General features: G+C 22.2%; 6 protein-coding genes across 6 annotated transcripts; 1 reads left to right on the top strand and 5 right to left on the bottom strand.

The window, feature by feature from the left end:
* Positions 1-721: 721 nt before the first annotated feature.
* Positions 722-1780, bottom strand: PY17X_1132100 (conserved Plasmodium protein, unknown function; the record flags this gene model as incomplete). The annotated part of the gene is made up of 1 exon (XM_022956557.1): positions 722-1780. The coding sequence occupies one exon, from the start codon at positions 1778-1780 to the stop codon at positions 722-724; it is 1059 nt and encodes a 352-aa protein (XP_022812443.1).
* Positions 1781-2673: 893 nt separating this feature from the next.
* PY17X_1132200 (phosphoinositide phosphatase SAC1, putative) lies at positions 2674-5118 on the bottom strand (the record flags this gene model as incomplete). Its single annotated transcript, XM_022956558.1, has 1 exon — positions 2674-5118. One exon carries the CDS (start codon positions 5116-5118, stop codon positions 2674-2676), a length of 2445 nt encoding a protein of 814 aa, XP_022812444.1.
* A 1142-nt stretch (positions 5119-6260) lies between these two features.
* On the bottom strand, positions 6261-9421 carry PY17X_1132300 (large subunit rRNA methyltransferase, putative; the record flags this gene model as incomplete). The annotated part of the gene is given in 3 exon segments (XM_034637608.1): positions 6261-6475; positions 6660-8034; positions 8054-9421. The coding sequence occupies 3 exon segments, from the start codon at positions 9419-9421 to the stop codon at positions 6261-6263; spliced, it is 2958 nt and encodes a 985-aa protein (XP_034493556.1).
* A 1587-nt stretch (positions 9422-11008) lies between these two features.
* On the bottom strand, positions 11009-12182 carry PY17X_1132400 (V-type proton ATPase 21 kDa proteolipid subunit, putative; the record flags this gene model as incomplete). The annotated part of the gene is made up of 5 exons (XM_022956560.1): positions 11009-11064; positions 11197-11300; positions 11469-11649; positions 11806-11906; positions 12079-12182. 5 exons carry the CDS (start codon positions 12180-12182, stop codon positions 11009-11011), a joined length of 546 nt encoding a protein of 181 aa, XP_022812445.1.
* Positions 12183-14985: 2803 nt separating this feature from the next.
* Positions 14986-16439, top strand: PY17X_1132500 (adenylosuccinate synthetase, putative; the record flags this gene model as incomplete). The annotated part of the gene is made up of 2 exons (XM_726204.1): positions 14986-16066; positions 16201-16439. The coding sequence occupies 2 exons, from the start codon at positions 14986-14988 to the stop codon at positions 16437-16439; spliced, it is 1320 nt and encodes a 439-aa protein (XP_731297.1).
* Positions 16440-17144: 705 nt separating this feature from the next.
* Positions 17145-18248, bottom strand: PY17X_1132600 (60S ribosomal protein L7-2, putative; the record flags this gene model as incomplete). The annotated part of the gene is made up of 3 exons (XM_022956561.1): positions 17145-17561; positions 17760-17954; positions 18093-18248. The coding sequence occupies 3 exons, from the start codon at positions 18246-18248 to the stop codon at positions 17145-17147; spliced, it is 768 nt and encodes a 255-aa protein (XP_022812446.1).
* Between the last annotated feature and the right edge of the window lie 44 nt (positions 18249-18292).

The following is an 18292-nucleotide window of genomic DNA, read 5'->3' on the forward strand; positions in this document are numbered from 1 at the left end:
AAAAAAAAAAAAAAAAAAAAAAAAAAGCTTTAATTCGACTTGATTTTATTTTATTCGACTTGATTTTATTTATTCAGATTGATTTTATTTGATTTTTAAAAAAAAGTTAAATCAGGATGCACACGGATTTCCCCATTTTTGTCTTTGGGTAAACATACTGTATTCCCGTGTAAAAAATGACAAAATTGGAAAAATAAAAAATAAAGTTAAAATAGGAAAATGAATAAATGTGACTTGACATATACTAGTTGAATAAATCATTAAATTAATATATTTAAGAAAATATAACAAAAAATAAATATCTTTATAATGTAAAAATATATAACTAATATGTTTACATGCATTTAGCATACTTGCGTATATACACACATGGGCAGTAAACTTTACGCATGGAAAAAATAAAAAATAAATGAAAAAATGAATGCATAAATGAATGAATAAATGAATGAATAAATAAATGAAAAAATGAATGCATAAATGAATGCATAAATGAATGAATAAATAAATGAATAAAAGCTGAATTACATAAACATTGTCGACTGTTACAAATATAGTTATAATAAATATGATACAAAGGAAGGGTGTGTGTGAATATGCATGGCTCAGTACTAAAAATAGTAGAATAAAACTGTATACATGTGTATACATATGTATATATATATACATACATACATGCATACATACATATATACATTCTTAATTTATGGGAAAGGGAGCCAAACTAAATAAGGCCATTTGGGTTGTCATCGAAATTGCTAATATCTGTAGTACCATCATAGTTCATTTTATTTTTTTTTAATTTCATTATAAGTTGATTTTTAAAATGAATTATTTTATCTTTTTTTTTTATTTTTTCATCTTGCATTTTAATATAATCTATACATGTATAATACATATTTAACATATTTTTTAAAAATATACTATTTTGATATTCTAGTCGTTTTATATGATTTAAAAGTAAAACCTTTTCTTCATCATTTTCTAACCATTTTAATGATACATGATATATATTATTTTTATTACCATAAATATTTGTATCATCCTCCTCTTCGTTTGTAGTATGTAAATTCAAATTTGGAGAAAACTTATCTTTATAATTATTACTCATTTCTGAGTTAATATCAAAATAAAGATCATTTATTTCGTCGTATTTATCCCACTGCGCATCCGCATCCCCTCCACTGCCCTTCTCACAATCTTCACATGCATCTACATTGCCGCTACCCTTCTCACAATCTTCACCTGCATCTTCACCTGCATCTTCACCTGCATCTTCACCTGCATCTACATTGCCGCTATTTTTTTTCCAATTCTTAGATGCTTGTTGGTTAGTTTTATAATGATAGGGGTTCTTGTAAAAATTAGTTTTTTCATAATTTTTTTTAAAAACCTCTCTTTTTTCAAAAGGTTCGTTTTTTTTATTACACATTATATTAGGAATATTATTATTAATACAACTAACTGATTTGTGAATGTTAAATTTATTATTTTTTCCTTTTGTGGTGTAATATGTGTGTGACTTATTTTCAAAAAGTGTATCATTATTTTCTTTGATGTTTTTAATATTATTATGATTATATTTAGAGAATGATTTATTGTTATATTTATTATTTATATCTCTATTATTGATTCCTTTGCAATTAATTATACTAGCTTGCTGATCTTCAGCAATATATTCATAATTATTACCACTCTTATCATTATTTTTAACGTTTTTATTTTTCATATTCGTCTTACTTTTATTTTCATCACAAATATACTTATGATCTAAATTTTTCATTTTTGCTAAGCATATTTGTGTATATATCAATGAATATTTTGTAGAGTTCACATTTTTTTTTCCATTCCCATTTTTTTTATTTTTTTTTATTTTTTTGCTCAAATTTTAACATGCTTTTACAAATTTGTATATCACTATTTTGTGTTTCAAAGTTTTATCATTCTTATTTTTTTATTTCATTAAATATAAAAAAAAAAAATTACATAGCTATTAATATTATCCACATTTTTTTATGTTATATAAACATAAGAAATGGTATAAAATATTATCTTCTTTTTGTTTATTAAACTATGGATATATATTTATAAAATAGTCAAAAATATATCCAATTTTTTTTTTTTTTTTTTTTTTTTTTTTTTTTTTGCAAAATTTATTTGGAATGCATACTAACATGTTTTATATATAATATAGTCTTAAAAAAAATAACACGAATTTTATGTTTAAACAAATGGTATAGATATCTACATGCTTTCTTTTAATAAAAATATTTATTTTGTTTTTCGAATGACTCAAATATAATTCATAAATAAATCCACAATTAAAAACTAGAACTAAAAATAGGAAAAAAACACCAAGCAAAGTGGGAAGAATGCAAAGTGAAGCAAACGTGTGATCTTGTGTTAAAATAAGAATAACCACACACATGCATATTTATATGTGTAGTGGCCAGCATATTTAAATGCCCAACACAACTTGGAGCATTTATTAGGTCAACTAAACAAATAGCCCGATTTTGTAAATGCTATCAAAAAATATATACATGCATATAGAGCGGCGGCACTGGTTTATTCTCTGTCTATTACACAAGTAAGGACGCACAGTTTTTTTTTCTGTACATTTATATTGGCATTATCATTATTGTTACATCTGGGTAGGCTTTACTACTTTCGTTTTTATTGCGATTCAAACTTTGGGAATGAAATAACTCGGCGCCTTTGTGTAAACACATATAAACAGAAAAATAAAAAAACAAAAAAAGAAGTAAAAAACAATCCTGAAACTTGAGATATTATAGATATAAGACGAATATAGTATACTTGGTTAAAAGGGAATATAAATAAATGTGGATTTTTATTTAAAATAAAAAAAATATAATTAATACTTTGTGATATAGTAGAATAAGTAATACTATGTGAAAAAAAATATAAGCGTCTTAAAAAATATTGTATCGGATTAGTACATATAGAGGTTGAAAAAATAAGAATAAATTCAAATATTACATTCATTATTTTATTATATTTTATTTTTTTATTAAATAAATTTTGAAATTTTATATTTTCATTTGTTATTATATTTATACAATCATTATTATATCCATCTCTAAAATTATTATTAATATATCTTGATATAGCATTGTGTAAATCTTGAAACAATCCAGATATAGTTCTTTTTCCATTTTGAGTTATATCATTTTTTAATGCCCCAGAACCACTATATATTATACTTATAGCATTTGCATTATTTATCCAATTTTTTCTATATAACATTTCATGATATTGATTTTTAAAAAAATAAAAAGGGAAGTTATTTTTTTGTACTATATTTATATCTATAATTTTTAACTGTAAAAATAAAACACATTTTGATAAAAAACTTTGAAAAACATTTGTTCTATCTAAACAATCTATACAATTAACTCGAAATATTCCATTTTGAAAATTATTAACTATAATTGAAGACCATGATTTATAAAATTTACCATGTTCTAAATTATATTTTTTATCATTAGGAATAGTAATAAAAAAATATGAATAATTTTTCAAATCATTAATTATAGATTTAAGTGAACTTTGAAAATTTTCATAATTTAAATTTTTAAGTTCACTGTTAAAATCAAACCAAATATAATTATGATCAACATTACATTGTTTTAAACACTTTTCAAAATGTTCTCCTAAATATTTTTCTTTAAATTTTTTATTTATTAAATTTGTAATATGTATTTTACCATATCGATTTTTTAATTTTTCCATATGCAAATTTATCGTTTTTATATTTTTATTCATATCAAAGCATATATTTATTTTTGGCCTTAAATTTAATGCTGGTTCTTGGGACCATAAAACTGGTATAGATCCTCTTATTATAATATAGCTAAAAATATTTGTTTCTTTTATATTTTTAGAAATTACTATTTGCTCTGTTTCAACAAAATTTGCTACTTCCCCTTTTTCGTTTCCTCCTCGACACCAAAATCGCACTCCACCTCTATTCTTATTTTTTCGGGATATTAAAAAGATCTGGATTCTATTTACACTATCACTTTCACATTTTGCACCGTTCAATTTTGTGTCGTTCAATTTTGTGTCGTTCAATTTTGCACCGTCCAATTTTGTACTGTCACATGTTGTGCTGCCCCATTTTGTATCGTCTTTTTTTTCAATTTCCAAAACAATCGAATTGACATACCCATGTATCGGAAATATAACAAAAGCATATCCATTGACTTTTATAAAGCTATCTATGATTTTCCAATTCCATGCATATTCTGGATTAATTTCATCAAAACGAAGTTTTTCGAAAACTAAAACTTCCTTGAAACCTTTATCATTATTCATATAACTCTTAACCATATTTTTCATTTTTGTATCAAGATTATTTCCTTTTTTCGATTCATTTATATAATTTGTTTGTAAAGATACTGTTAAATTATAGTAATAGGAAAAATAAAATGGTCCTTTATTAAAAGCACTAAAAAAATAATTCAAGGTATCTAAAATCCCTCTTTTTAAATTGCTATTTTTAAATTTATGTATATAAGATTCATTATTATATCCTGAAATATTATTATTCAAAAATATAGAATTTTGATCAAATTTATTATTAAAGGAATTATCTTTATTTAATTCATTCTTGTTATTTCTTCTTTTATAAAAACCGTTATAATTATTACTACAATTTAATCCTCTAAGATTTTCGGACACTTTAGTCAATTTCCCACTATTCCACAAACGGCAAATTTCATATTCATATTTTCCAGATTCATTTTTGGTTATTTCTTCATCATTTAGTTGGATAAATGATATTTTTTTAATCCTATAAATTGCATGATTAAATAAATAAGATACAATTTCAGCATCTGAAACTATTACTAAAAAATTTATATTATCGGCTTTAATTATCCCTAAACATCCAAAAAACCAAAATCTATCATTTTCATCATACTCATCAATCAAATTTTTATCAATATATTCCTTTTCTTTTGTTAAATTTAATTCTTCAGAATATGTTATTTTTAATGTCGATTTTACATAACTTTCAACATTAACAACCGATACATGGCTTTTATGAAATTCTAAATAATACTTTTTCTTGGGTATGGTACAAGCACTATTCATTTTTATCTAAAGTATTCGAAGTTTATCACTGTGATGCAATTTGCTACTTTTATTTTTGAAAAATTAACATAATTATATTGTCAAGAGGAAAAAAATAAAACAACTTGTATGCATGTATGTATATATGTGCTTGCTTTTTTAATACTATCAATATAGCATTATCAAAAAATCTAGCTTTTTCTTGTATTATATTGTTACTATTTGGAGACCATAAATATGTAGGTATAACTTAAGTTTTAATTCATTCTTTGTTCAAATTATATATTTTTTTTTTATTTATGCATAAACGTGCGTAGGCTTTTTATTCTCTTTTTTTTTTTGAATATGTAATTTGTATATATTTAACAATTAGTGTTTAAATAATGTAAAATGCTAACCAAATTTTTTTTTAATCGCCATTTTATATAAGGATTAAAATAGTCATCTGTTTTGTTCATTCTTTTTTCTTCTATATTTATTTTATTATTATATTTTTTTTTTTATTTTATTTTATTTTTTTTTTTTTGATGCGCATTTATTTATATTTTTATTTATGATAAATTTATTTTACATGTTAAATATGTTGTATGTTCAATAAAGGTCCAAAAATAAATATGTGCATTTCTCATATAATATTTGATCATGTATATATTAAGCATATTTATACATTTACATGGATAAAATAACAAGCATAGTTATATATTTACATGGATAAAATAACAAGCATAGTTATATATTTCTCTTTTTTGATATAATTTTATATTTGCAAATACAACAAATATATAGCCAATATATGCTTTTTTAACCTTAACAGGCAATATTTTCTTTAATCTTAACAAACAATATTTGCTTTAACCTTAACAAGCAATATTTTCTTTAACCATTAACAAGAGCATTTCCCCTTTTTAACATTAACAAATAATATATTTTATTCTTTTGAATTGTTAATATAAATTTTATTTAAAAAAATTATAAATAAAATTATGAACAGGAATATATATTTGTCAAAAAAAAAGTGACATACATAAAAGTTGTTTTTATTACGTTTATGAAAAATTGGCTATAGAATAAATGAAAAATATTGATGATAAAATAAAGCCAATAAGGTTATACACAAAAATATAAAATTTACACAAAATGTAATAATTCCAAAACAAAGCATTTTAAAAATTTTTTTTAAATTTAAATGGTCTTGATTTTGAATATTTAACTCTTGATATATTTTTTTTCTTTTTTTCAATTCGCTTTTTAGCTTTCTTATCCTTTTTAAGTCTCTTATCAACAAATTTAACCATCGTTTTTCCGCCCTTTTTGTTTTTCTTGGCTATCTTAGATCCTTTTCCAGTGCACACAACATATGATTTTTCTCGTTTTTTTTCTAAAAATTAATAAAAGTGAAAAATGTACATATATATTTAAATGTGGGAATTTGGAGAAGCACGTCACATATGCGTAAAATAAAATATGAGCATGTACACACAAAAAAAAAAAAAAAAAAAAAAAAAAGTGAATTGACAAATGAACTACTATATATTTTATTATTTCAAAATTGGTTAGGTTACCTGATTTGTTCTTTTTCAACACATTTGCTATAGCTCTTTGTTTTAAGAAAGGGTCATCTTCATCTTTTTCAATTTTTCCAATTTTTGCCTCTAATTTTTTCATTTTTGTAATTTCTCGCTTTTTATTTCTCATTTTAGCTTCAATTACCTTTTTAATAGGCATTTTTGTTATTCTATTAATTTTATTTTTATATTGATCTAGTACAGTTTTATCTATTGGTATAACAGGTTTTCTATATTTTTTTTCTTCTTCGACAAACCAATCAGGTAATGTATCTTCATCTTCAAGATAAGAGTGTCTATTAAAAGAATCATCAATTAGATCCATTCTACTTTTTTTATGAATTAATTTTTCACCTACATATTTTATAAATGCTAATTCATCGTCATCTTTAATTAAATTTGAAAAATATTCATTAACATTCTCAGAATTATTTGTGTCTGTTTTTACTATAGAAAAAGATGCATTTTTTATCTTTGTTTCATTGTTTCCGTATTTTTCCCTTAATTTTTTGTTTTTCTCTTTTTTGGCTAATTTTGCAGGTAAAGGTATTTTGGGGAGTTGTTTTGCATTTATTTCTTTTATATCGCTTTCGCTGTTTTCTTCTTGGCTTTCATCTTGGCCTTCATCTTGGCCTTCATCTTGGCCCTCTTCAACATCAGCATTATTCAACTGGTTAAATATATTAGAGAATATTTTTTGATCAAAGAATCTGGTTGTACCAGTTGGAGATTCATCTTCTGGTTCTTTCTCTTTGAGATTTTTTCTTATCATTATTATTTTATTAACTATTTTTTTAATATGTTCATTTTTGTTTAATACATCTTCATATTTGTTATTTTGAATATTTTGTTCTGTGTCTACATTATTATTTTCTTCCATACTGTCTTCATCAGATGAGTCGTTTGTATTAGTTTCAGTAACTTCATCATCGCTAAAATATTCATTTAATTTTTTTTTCATCATTAATTCTTCATTTTTAAGTTCCATAATTTTTTGGATTTTCATCAATTCTTCATTTTTATAATCCATTGCTCTTTTCCTTCTTGTTAATTTTTCATCTTTATTTTCATTTTGTTTTTTATTTTCTTTAATTTTTTGTTGTTTATAATCTAAGTCAACTAGATATTCTAATCTTTCCAATTCGGCATCATTATCATTATCATTGTCATCGTTTGTATTTTCCGAATTTTCGTCATCGCTAGCTGAAAATTCGTCTTCATTAATATGAAGGTTATTATTATGTTTGTTACTATTTAGTATATTTAAATGATCTTTAAAATTTTGTTTGTTCAATAAATTTAAGATATCTTTGTTAAAATGTATATCATTTTCATCATAATCTATTTTAAGAGGTTTATTCATTTTTTTTTTTTCAAGTTCTTTTTTTAATTTTTTTTCTTTTTTTTTTTTTTTCTTTTTTTTCTTTTTTTTCAATGTATTTTGAAAATTCATTTATGCTTTCATTTTCTGATCCTTCATCTGATGAATTACTCAATTCTTCTAAATTATTTTCACAACTTTCCGATTTTGTATTAATTTTTTCTGTATTTATTGGGGTTTCTTCTTTATTAGTTTCAAAAGTAGTTAGCTTTGTATTTTCTTCATCGTTGTCTACAAGTTTTTGTGTTTTTTCTTGATTATTTGGTAACATTTTCATGATTGATTTTTTAATTTTATATCTCCATTTGATTAAATTAAAAAGATCCGATTTTCCCAAAACTTTAAGATCTTTACAAAGATTAAAAATTTCATTATTAGTTGATTTATTTGTATATATAGCTTCATAAGTATTTTTTATTAATAAATTTGAAGAATTTTTATAATTTTTATCAAAAATAAATTTATTACTTTTTATTAATAAATCAACATAATTATCATTATTTATAAAATCTGATATATCTGCTGTTCTATAATCATCTCCTTTTTCATAACCTTGTCTATTTTTTTTTTTTTTTTCTTTTAAAATGGTACTTAAACCTTTTTTTTTTTTATTTTTAAAATTATTAGTATCACTATCATTTTCGCTATCATCATTTTCTAAATCTTCTGTTTCATTTTTTGAATGTATATTAGATAATTTATTTTCATCTTTTCTAAATTTATTACTAAATATATATGTAAAATCAAAATATTTTTTATCAATTTTATTTCCTAAAAAATTAAGACCAATTAAATATATTTCTGATGATATCTCTCTACTACTTCTTGGTTTTATATGTTTAACTTCTCCAAATAATTTTTCTAGAACCCAAATTAAAGATACATATTCTTCATTTCTAAACACTTTAGTAATAAATATACCTCCTTTTGTTAAAAATTTATAAGCTAATTTAATACTACTAAGCACTAAAATATTTTGATTAAAACTATCATATGAATAAGTTGTACCAACATTTGGGGCACCATCATTTAATATTACATCTGCTTTTTCATATTTTATTATATCTTTAATTTTTCTTATACATTCAGATGATGTTATATCACTTTTTATGGTAATTACATTATTATCTATTTTTCGAATAGGAACCAAATCAACACCTATGATTGTACTATTTTTATTCATATTTTTATAAGCTACTTGTAACCACCCTCCTGGTGCTGCACACAAATCTATTAATATATTTGCATTTTTAAATATATTATATTTTTTAGCAATTTGAATTAATTTAAATGCTGATCTAGCTCGATATCCTGCCGATTTGGCTAGCTTATAATATTTATCAATTCTTTCCTTTCCAACTTTTTTCTTTTTACCCATTTTTTTTTATTCTAATTTTAATAAGTAAAAAGTTGTTAACTTATTTTAAGTTAATTTATGGCTCTGTCCTGCTGCCGCTATCTTTTCAGAGTTGTAATTTTGTCAATTTTGCAATTTTGTCAATTTTGTCAATTTTGTCAATTTTTGCAATTTTTGTAAAGTGTGGTCAAATTTATGGGGATATAAAATTCTCTAACAATTTAGGGAACACATTCTTTTAGAGGCAAGATCTGTTAGTCTGGCAAATACGTCCATACATACAATATATGGTAATATTTTTGCTCTTATTTTTGCTTTATTTTTTATTTTTACTTTTGTTTGTTTATCTGGCCGTAGGTCACTATAAATAGAGTATCATGCATATGGGATACATAAAATTTGCGAAAATCATAAATTCGAAAATTCTTAATTTTAACAAAACAGTTAACTATGCTTTGGAGCCAGTAGTAGATTTTATCTTTTTTTCACATTAACAATTTGGCAAATGCAAGCAAATGTAGCAAATGTAAGCAAATGTAAAAAAAATTTTTAATTAAAAAGGTATATATGCCATCCTAATCATATTTGTTTTGTCCCCTACACGATGATATAATTTAATAAAATATTATAAAATAAAATAAACAAATTCCAATTAAAAAAACATTTTTTATTTTATAGAAAACAGTGATTTTTTTTTTTCCAAACGAAATATGTAGAACAATCGTTTTTTTTTTTTTTTTTTTTTTTTTTTTTTTAATATGAATTACATTATATTATCATTTGCGATATTTTATAAATTTTTGTGAATTTATTCATTTTTTTTAATTAATTTTTTTTTAAATGATAACAGAAACCGAATTTTACATTTTTGTTCGTGGCATACAATTTGTTTGTATTTTTTATATGCCCTTAATTATATTTTAAAAAAAAAAATATTGTTTTATAATTTGTTTTATTTTTTTATTTTTTTATTGACAATTTATGATATGATAAAAAAGAAAAAAACCTTTTAAAGATCAAAATTTGGCAACTAATTTTATATGATATTAAAGAATGGTAGATTGTTCTAAATTTTTCAAAATTATTTTTTTTTTTATTCGCCAAATAGTATATATATATATATATATATATATATATAATATATTGTTGTACTTGACAATAAATTTGTTTTTTTTATAAATATTTATTTTAAGATTATTTGGAAATATATCAAGTTTTATTTTGTAAAAATAAAATAATTAATTTAATTGGAAAGGAAAAAAATTATAATAAAAACAGGTGTAATGAAATGCGAGCCAAGAATTAACCATATAAATATGGAAATCCACATTAGTATATTTTTTTTAGATATGCACTAATGCACATGGCATTTGCAAATATTTATGTATACAAAAAAAGGGAAAAAATAAAAAAAAATATGGAAAGATAGGAAAAAATAGAGAAAAATAGGGAAAAAAAGGGAAAAATAGGAAAAAATAGAGAAAAATAAATGAGGATAACATTTTCATACACTGCTTATAGTTAATACATATACAAAAACAATTTAAAAATATATAATTCTTGAGAAGGTATAAAGAAATATATTCGGACTGTTTTTTATATTTTTGTTCATGTCATTTGTATGTCTCCAATAGAAACTATTGCCACAATTAAGCCGTATAATCCTGTAGAAAAAAATAAAAAAATAAAATGTGGTAAAATTTATATATAGGTAATGGTAATGTTTTTTTTTTCCCACGATATATTTTATATAAGCTTATATTTATTTAAAAATATAAATATGTTAATAAAATTACCTATAACACTTGCACATATCTCAATCATTAACATTCTTACAAAAAGATCTGAACTATGAGCATCTCCTAATGCGCAAGAGCTGCCTGTAATTCCAACAGCAACTCTGAAAAAAAAAAAAAAAAAGAGAGAATATTGTGAGTGCATTGAAAAGGTATAGACACTTCTTCTTATTTGCGAAGAAATGTCTTTTGCTCATTTTTTTGGTCATTTTGCTTAATTTTGCTCATTTTTTGGCCATTTTTTTGTTCTTTTCCACGAATGCATCACATACCCAGAGACAAGATTTGATAAGCCCGCGGTTAGTCCACTTGCAAACAATGCCCATCCACCCCGTATACTGTTCATAATTAATGGATCTGTTTGTGGTGTTAAAACTAATGGGGAGTGCACTTCCGTTTTTAACCCACTAAATTTGATTTGCAAAAAAACTGCGGTAATTACTCCATACATACCTAAAGAATGTATAAAATGTCCAAACATGTAGGATATAATGTTCACTTTGTTTTGTAACCACAAATATTACACTGTTTTGTAACCACATATTACATTTTTTTATTTTTTTTTATATTTTTTTTTTTTTTTTTTTTTTTTTTTGAAATATTTATTACCTAATGCTTCACAAAAAATAATCGAAATTAAATTTTTTGAAATAATACGTGGAGCTTTTACTGAGGCTCCAACTATACTAGTACCACATATAAATATTCCCCTAAATTAACACAAAAAAATTGGGCATTATATATATGTGTGTGCAAATATTTTATTATTTTTAATTATAAAAATGTAGGATATATTAAAAAATAAAAATAAAAAAAAACTAGCTTCTTTGTATATATAGAGAAATATGTTTAATTTGCATATTTTTTTATTATAATATTTACCATGCTGCACCAATAATAGAAAGGAATAAAGATAATGCAATTCCTAACAACGCCCAATTATATGGGGATATACCTCGAATGATTTCAAACCATGAATTATACATTATTTATTTATATTGTCTTTTTAAAAATTGAATATATTTTCAAATGTTATACATCAAGTTTATTACTAATTTGAAGATTTTGTTTGATGTTTTACAAAATGGGAATTTGTATTTTCTGTATTTTCTGTATTTTTTATATTTCTATATTTTCTGTATTTTCTGTATTTTCTATATTTTCTGTATTTCCTTTCTCAAATAAATAAATAGTGTGTTTATATGGACATACTTTAATTCTTCTTTTTCTGAAAGAAAATTATTTATATTTAAAGTTGTGTATATTTGTTGGCTTTCAAGTTAAATTTAAGAAAAAAATATATTTTTTTTGGTTATTTTTTTTTTATTTTTGCCAAAAAAAAATTATATATATATAACGGTTGGTTCTTATGCTTTGTCAGACTCGTTTTGATACATAAATCGAATTATTTTATATTTCAAAATGTATTCTTATGAAATAATAATAATAATAATAATAATAATGGAAATTGTAAAGTTTCTACACAATGATTGTTTTGGTTTGAAAATTTTATAACGATGTTTGTTTTGCTGTTTTGTGTTTTTTCTTATTTTTTATTTACAATTTTTATATAGGAAAATAGCCCTTAATAAATTTAAAAAAAAAAAAAAAAAAAAAAAAAAACTATAAACTGTATACATAAAAAAAGGAATAATATTTTTAATTTATTCAAAAATATAATTTTGAAATTTTATGCTTTAAAAAATAAGTAAATATACAATAAATAATATCCAATTTGCTATAATTACTTATTATATGCATTATCATTTTTTTTTTTTTTTTTTTTTTTTATAATATATACTTCCTCTTTTACGTTTCAAAATTTATTTATTATTATATAATACAATAAAGTTTCCATTTTATATATATAAATAAATATTTATATATGTAATCAAATTTAATACTGCATATATGCCTTACTTTTTTTTTATATTACATATTAATATGTGTTCTCATTTTTTTCTTTTTAATTATATATATAATATATACTTGCATATATTGTGTATTTATTTTTTGTGTTTGATTTGCTTATATATATTTTTTTCACATATTTAAAAAAACATATAAAAAATTCATAACCGAAAAAAAAGGAAATCTCATATGATTTCTTATAAGAGAAAAGGAAACTACTAATAAGTGTGCAAATTATCATATATATGTATAATGTTACCATTTAAGATATATTACAAAAAATGAAGGAAAAAAAAAATATAATTTGTGTATATTAATAGAATGTGAGGAAAATAAAAAAAAAGTGTATATCTATATTTAGCAAAAATATGTATAGTATTATATATAATAGTATTTATATACTAGCACTTATGATATATTGAATAAAAGAAAAGAGAAAAATAAATATATTAAAAATTTATTTTATTTTTAAAACAGATGATTATCAATAAGAAAATGAGTTTCGTTATAGTTATTTATGATATATTATATAGCAATTTGCAAAATCAGTAAAAAAAATTATTTTGTTCTTTTTTATTTAGGGAAAATAATTCCTCCATGTGTTTGGAAATATCATATTTTCCATCATGTAGATATATATAACATAATTCTTAAATGTGTGAAAAAACAATTTTATGAATTCGTTTTAAAAATGTTCGATAAAATATAATGGAATTCCATTGTAACTTTTAATATACACTATACAAAGGTTTTCTATATTTTTTTTTAATACAATATATTTTCCATATTACAAAATATATAAAAACTATAAAGCCATATTTGAAAGGCTATTAAAAAATAAATCATATTTTTCCTTAAATTATACCCTCTTTTTTTTATTTTACAAATAATGTTTATAAAATATTTTATTATACTTTGATTTTTTTTACGATATTTCAAAGCATAAATTAAAAAAAAAAAAAAAAAAAAAAAGTTTGTCCCATTCTAGTGTCAGTAAAAAAAAAAAAGTTAATCACTGTGTTTTAAAATTTAAGGATTAAAAAAAAAAAAAAAAAAAAATGTATTTCTACAATATTTATGTTTTTCATATGTTTGACCTTAAAAATAATTAATTTATGTGTTTAATTATTTTTTCTTTTATTAAATATTTACTCATGTATTTTTTTCACACTATAATAATATATAAATTGTGTTCATATATTTTCCAATGGTCCCATAATTAATAGTTCTATTTTTATCATTTTGGCTGTTCATTACACTAACTATAATTATATGTATATTCTATATTGTATTTCTCCGTTATTTTTAAATAATTATTTTACAATTTTTATTCATTTCTTTTAAGCAATTTCGATTTTATAATTTTTTATTGCGTGTTCCTTTTTGACGATTCGAATAGTATCAATATAAAAAAAAAAAAAAAACGATAGTAGTAGGATATTTGTAAAAAAGTAGAAAATATCCATATTTCTCCAATAATTTTATTAGCATTCAATCCATACTAACTATTTTCATAAGTATTTTTTAACATGAACAGTGCAGGTATAAATATATATTTTTTTATTTTATTTTATTTATTATTATTTTTTTTTTATTCTAATTTTATCATTAAATCACAAACTGAGTAATGTGACACATATATGATTATTTATATAGTTCCATTTTTCTTCAATAAATATATGCATGTTTTTTTTTTTTTTTACTCAAGGATATAAAAGTATATTTTAAAAATAGAAAAATAATAACACAATTTAAAAAAAAAAAAATAGCTATATTTTTTTTTTTTTGAAAAATAAAATACCGCCTGAATAAATCATATATAGTATCAGTAATAATAAATACTAGCTACTTGTATGTATTAATCGTGTCTTTACCAAAATGAACATTTTTGAACATAGTATAAAAAATGTTGATAAGGGAAATGTAGTGGCTATAGTAGGCACACAGTGGGGTGATGAAGGAAAAGGAAAAATAATTGATATATTATCGAAATATTCAGATATAACATGTCGATTTAATGGTGGAGGTAATGCAGGTCACACAATATGTGTTGGAAATAAAAAACATGCTTTACATTTATTACCATGTGGGGTTTTATATGAAAATAATATAAATATATTAGGTAATTGTATGGTAATACATTTAAAAACACTAATGAAAGAAATAAATAATTTAGGTAATAATATACTTGATAGAATATATATTTCTGAGAAGGCACATATATTATTTGATATACACCAAGAAATTGATGCAATACAAGAAACCCGAAAATCAAAAGATGGAAATGCAATTGGAACAACAAAAAAAGGTATAGGCCCTTGTTATTCAACTAAAGCTTCACGAATTGGTATTAGAATGGGGTCATTAAGAAATTTTGAAAATTTTAAAAAATTATATATAAAATTAATTGATAATTTAATGGATTTATACAATATTAAAGATTATAATAAAGAAGAAGAATTAAATGAGTTTTACACATATCATAAAATATTAAAAGATAAAATTATAAATATTATATCATATATAAATAAAAGTATAGATTCCAAAAAATATATATTAATAGAAGGTGCAAATGCAGCAATGTTAGATATTGATCTCGGGACTTATCCATTTGTAACTAGTAGTAGTACAACACTTGGTGGAATATTTTCAGGTTTAGGAATACATCACAAAAAGTTAAATTTAGTAGTAGGTGTTGTTAAAAGCTATTTAACAAGAGTTGGTTCAGGACCATTTCTAACTGAACAATGTAATGAAATAGGAGAATATTTAACAAAAAAAGGTTTTGAATATGGCACTACAACTAATCGTCCTAGACGATGTGGATGGTTAGATTTACCTATGCTTTTTTATGTTAAATATATAAATTGTATTGATATTATTAATCTTACAAAATTAGATGTTTTATCTGGATTGAAAGAAATATATGTATGCGTTGATTATAAAAATAAAACTACAGGTTAGTGTCCATTCATTTTATTCTCTTTTTTGAGACATATTTTATGTTTGTGTCTCGACACATTTTATTGCACACATTGCCATAAATTATTTGCACCGACATACATAAATATTTTTTCCCTTTTTTTTTTATAGGCGAACTACTCGAAAGGGGAAGTTATCCCTTAGAAGATGAACAACTAAGAGAATATGAGCCAGTATATGAAAAATTCGAAGGATGGGATGAAGATATAACTAATTGTATTGAATTTGATGAATTACCAGAAAATGCTAAAAAATATGTTTTGACAATTGAAAGTTATATAAAGACCCCAATTGTATGGGTTGGGGTAGGGCCAACTAGAGATAATACAATTACTAGAAAATTCGATTAAGGAAATAAAAAATGTGTTATGATTTTGCGGACAGTAAGAATTATATTGTCACATAAGTTCAGCGAGCTATATTGTCACATAAGTTCAGCGAGCTATATTGTCATATGATAAAGTCAGCGAGCTATATTGTCACATGATAAATTCAGCGAGCTATATTGTCACATGATAAAGTCAGCGAGCTATTTTTTTTTTTTTTTTCCCATCCCAAAATATATATGAACAGTCATAAATATAATCAAACAAAGAATATATAGCTTCCCAAAAATGTATAGCTTCCCAAAAATGTATAGCTTCCCCAAAATGTATACATTCCCAAAAATGTATATATTCAACATGAACAGTTTATTAAATATGCCGCTTTAGTTTGTGTTAGTAAATTATTAAAATGGTTATATATTTTTTTGGCAATAATTTATCATTTGATTTTCAATATTAGGAAATGGTGAGTATGTAGACTCATTTATTTGTAATTTCGTATGAACTTTTGTATCCATATTTTTTAAAAATAAATTATATAATTATTTCAAAAGCCGTTTACGAAAAAATAACACAAAACAATTAAAAAAAAATAATTTAACAAATAAAATATGATACAATATAATGTAATGTAGTATAATGTAGTATAATGCAATATTATGAACAGTTAATAAATAATGTTCATATAAGTTGTGGTGACATATTTTTTGTATTTTGTTTGAATTTTATTTATATAATTTTTTCTAGGACATCATTTATTTCATCCTTCATAAAACCAACAAGTTCATTCTTGAATTGTAAAAAGTCAAATGTTGTTGATTTTTTTAAAAATGAAAAATCAAATGGGATAATATATTTTTTCATTATTATGTCTGCATTATTTTTACATTCAAAAATATATTCACAAAATAAAGGAAAAGAATTTATACCTTCATTGCCAAATAATTTTTCAATTATCTTATTCGAATCACATCGTTTTATTTCTTCATTATCTTTTAAATATAGTTTTTTTTCTAATAAATTATAACAATTATATTTTTTTAAATAACCATAACATACATAGGGTTTTACAAGGAACAGCTTTTCCATATTCTCTTTCGTATTTACTAATAGCACTCCTTTGAATTGTTCTTGCAAATTTAGTTCCTACAAAATTGTGGAAATGAAAATGGAGAAATGAAAATAGCGAAATGAAAATGGAGAAATGAAAAATTGTGGATAGACGTGGACATATGCAAGCTAGCCATGTATGTATAAATACAATGTGTGCAACAATATTTTTTCACTTTTTAAAAATAAGATAATATTTAGTAAGAAATTATTATATTTTTTTTTTATATGTACCTGAAGAATTTCTTTTGATTTCAAATTAATACAATCAACATTATTTTTCATTGCAAATATACAATGTATATTATCATCAAATTTTTCATTCTCTAATTGTTTTTTTAAATTTTCATATTCATTTTCCTGTTTTTGCAACTTTTTTTCATATTCTTTTTTTTTGTATGCTGTATTGAATTTTTTTTTTTTTTGTGTCTGTTAAGGAATGAGATATAAAAAATATTAAAAAAAATTATTATTCCTTATAATAAATAATATAGAACAATAGTTTTTATAAGCATATAATAAATTGTATATTATTTTGTTAAAAGTTGTAAAATTTATTATTCTTACCTTTTGGGGAGTTTGATCTTTTTCCGGTTTTTGTATTAAAATTTTTTTTTCTCCCTTAAATTTTACTTTTTTAACTCTTTTAAATTTTACATGTTTTTTTTTCTGATTTCCAAATTTATTATTTATAGCTTTCTTATTTTGTTTAGCTTTATGCATTTTGTTAATTCTATTGTTTGTATTTTTCGATATATTTTATACTG

Source organism: Plasmodium yoelii (genome assembly GCF_900002385.2).
Source record: "Plasmodium yoelii strain 17X genome assembly, chromosome: 11".
In the NCBI taxonomy this organism is placed as follows: domain Eukaryota; phylum Apicomplexa; class Aconoidasida; order Haemosporida; family Plasmodiidae; genus Plasmodium; species Plasmodium yoelii.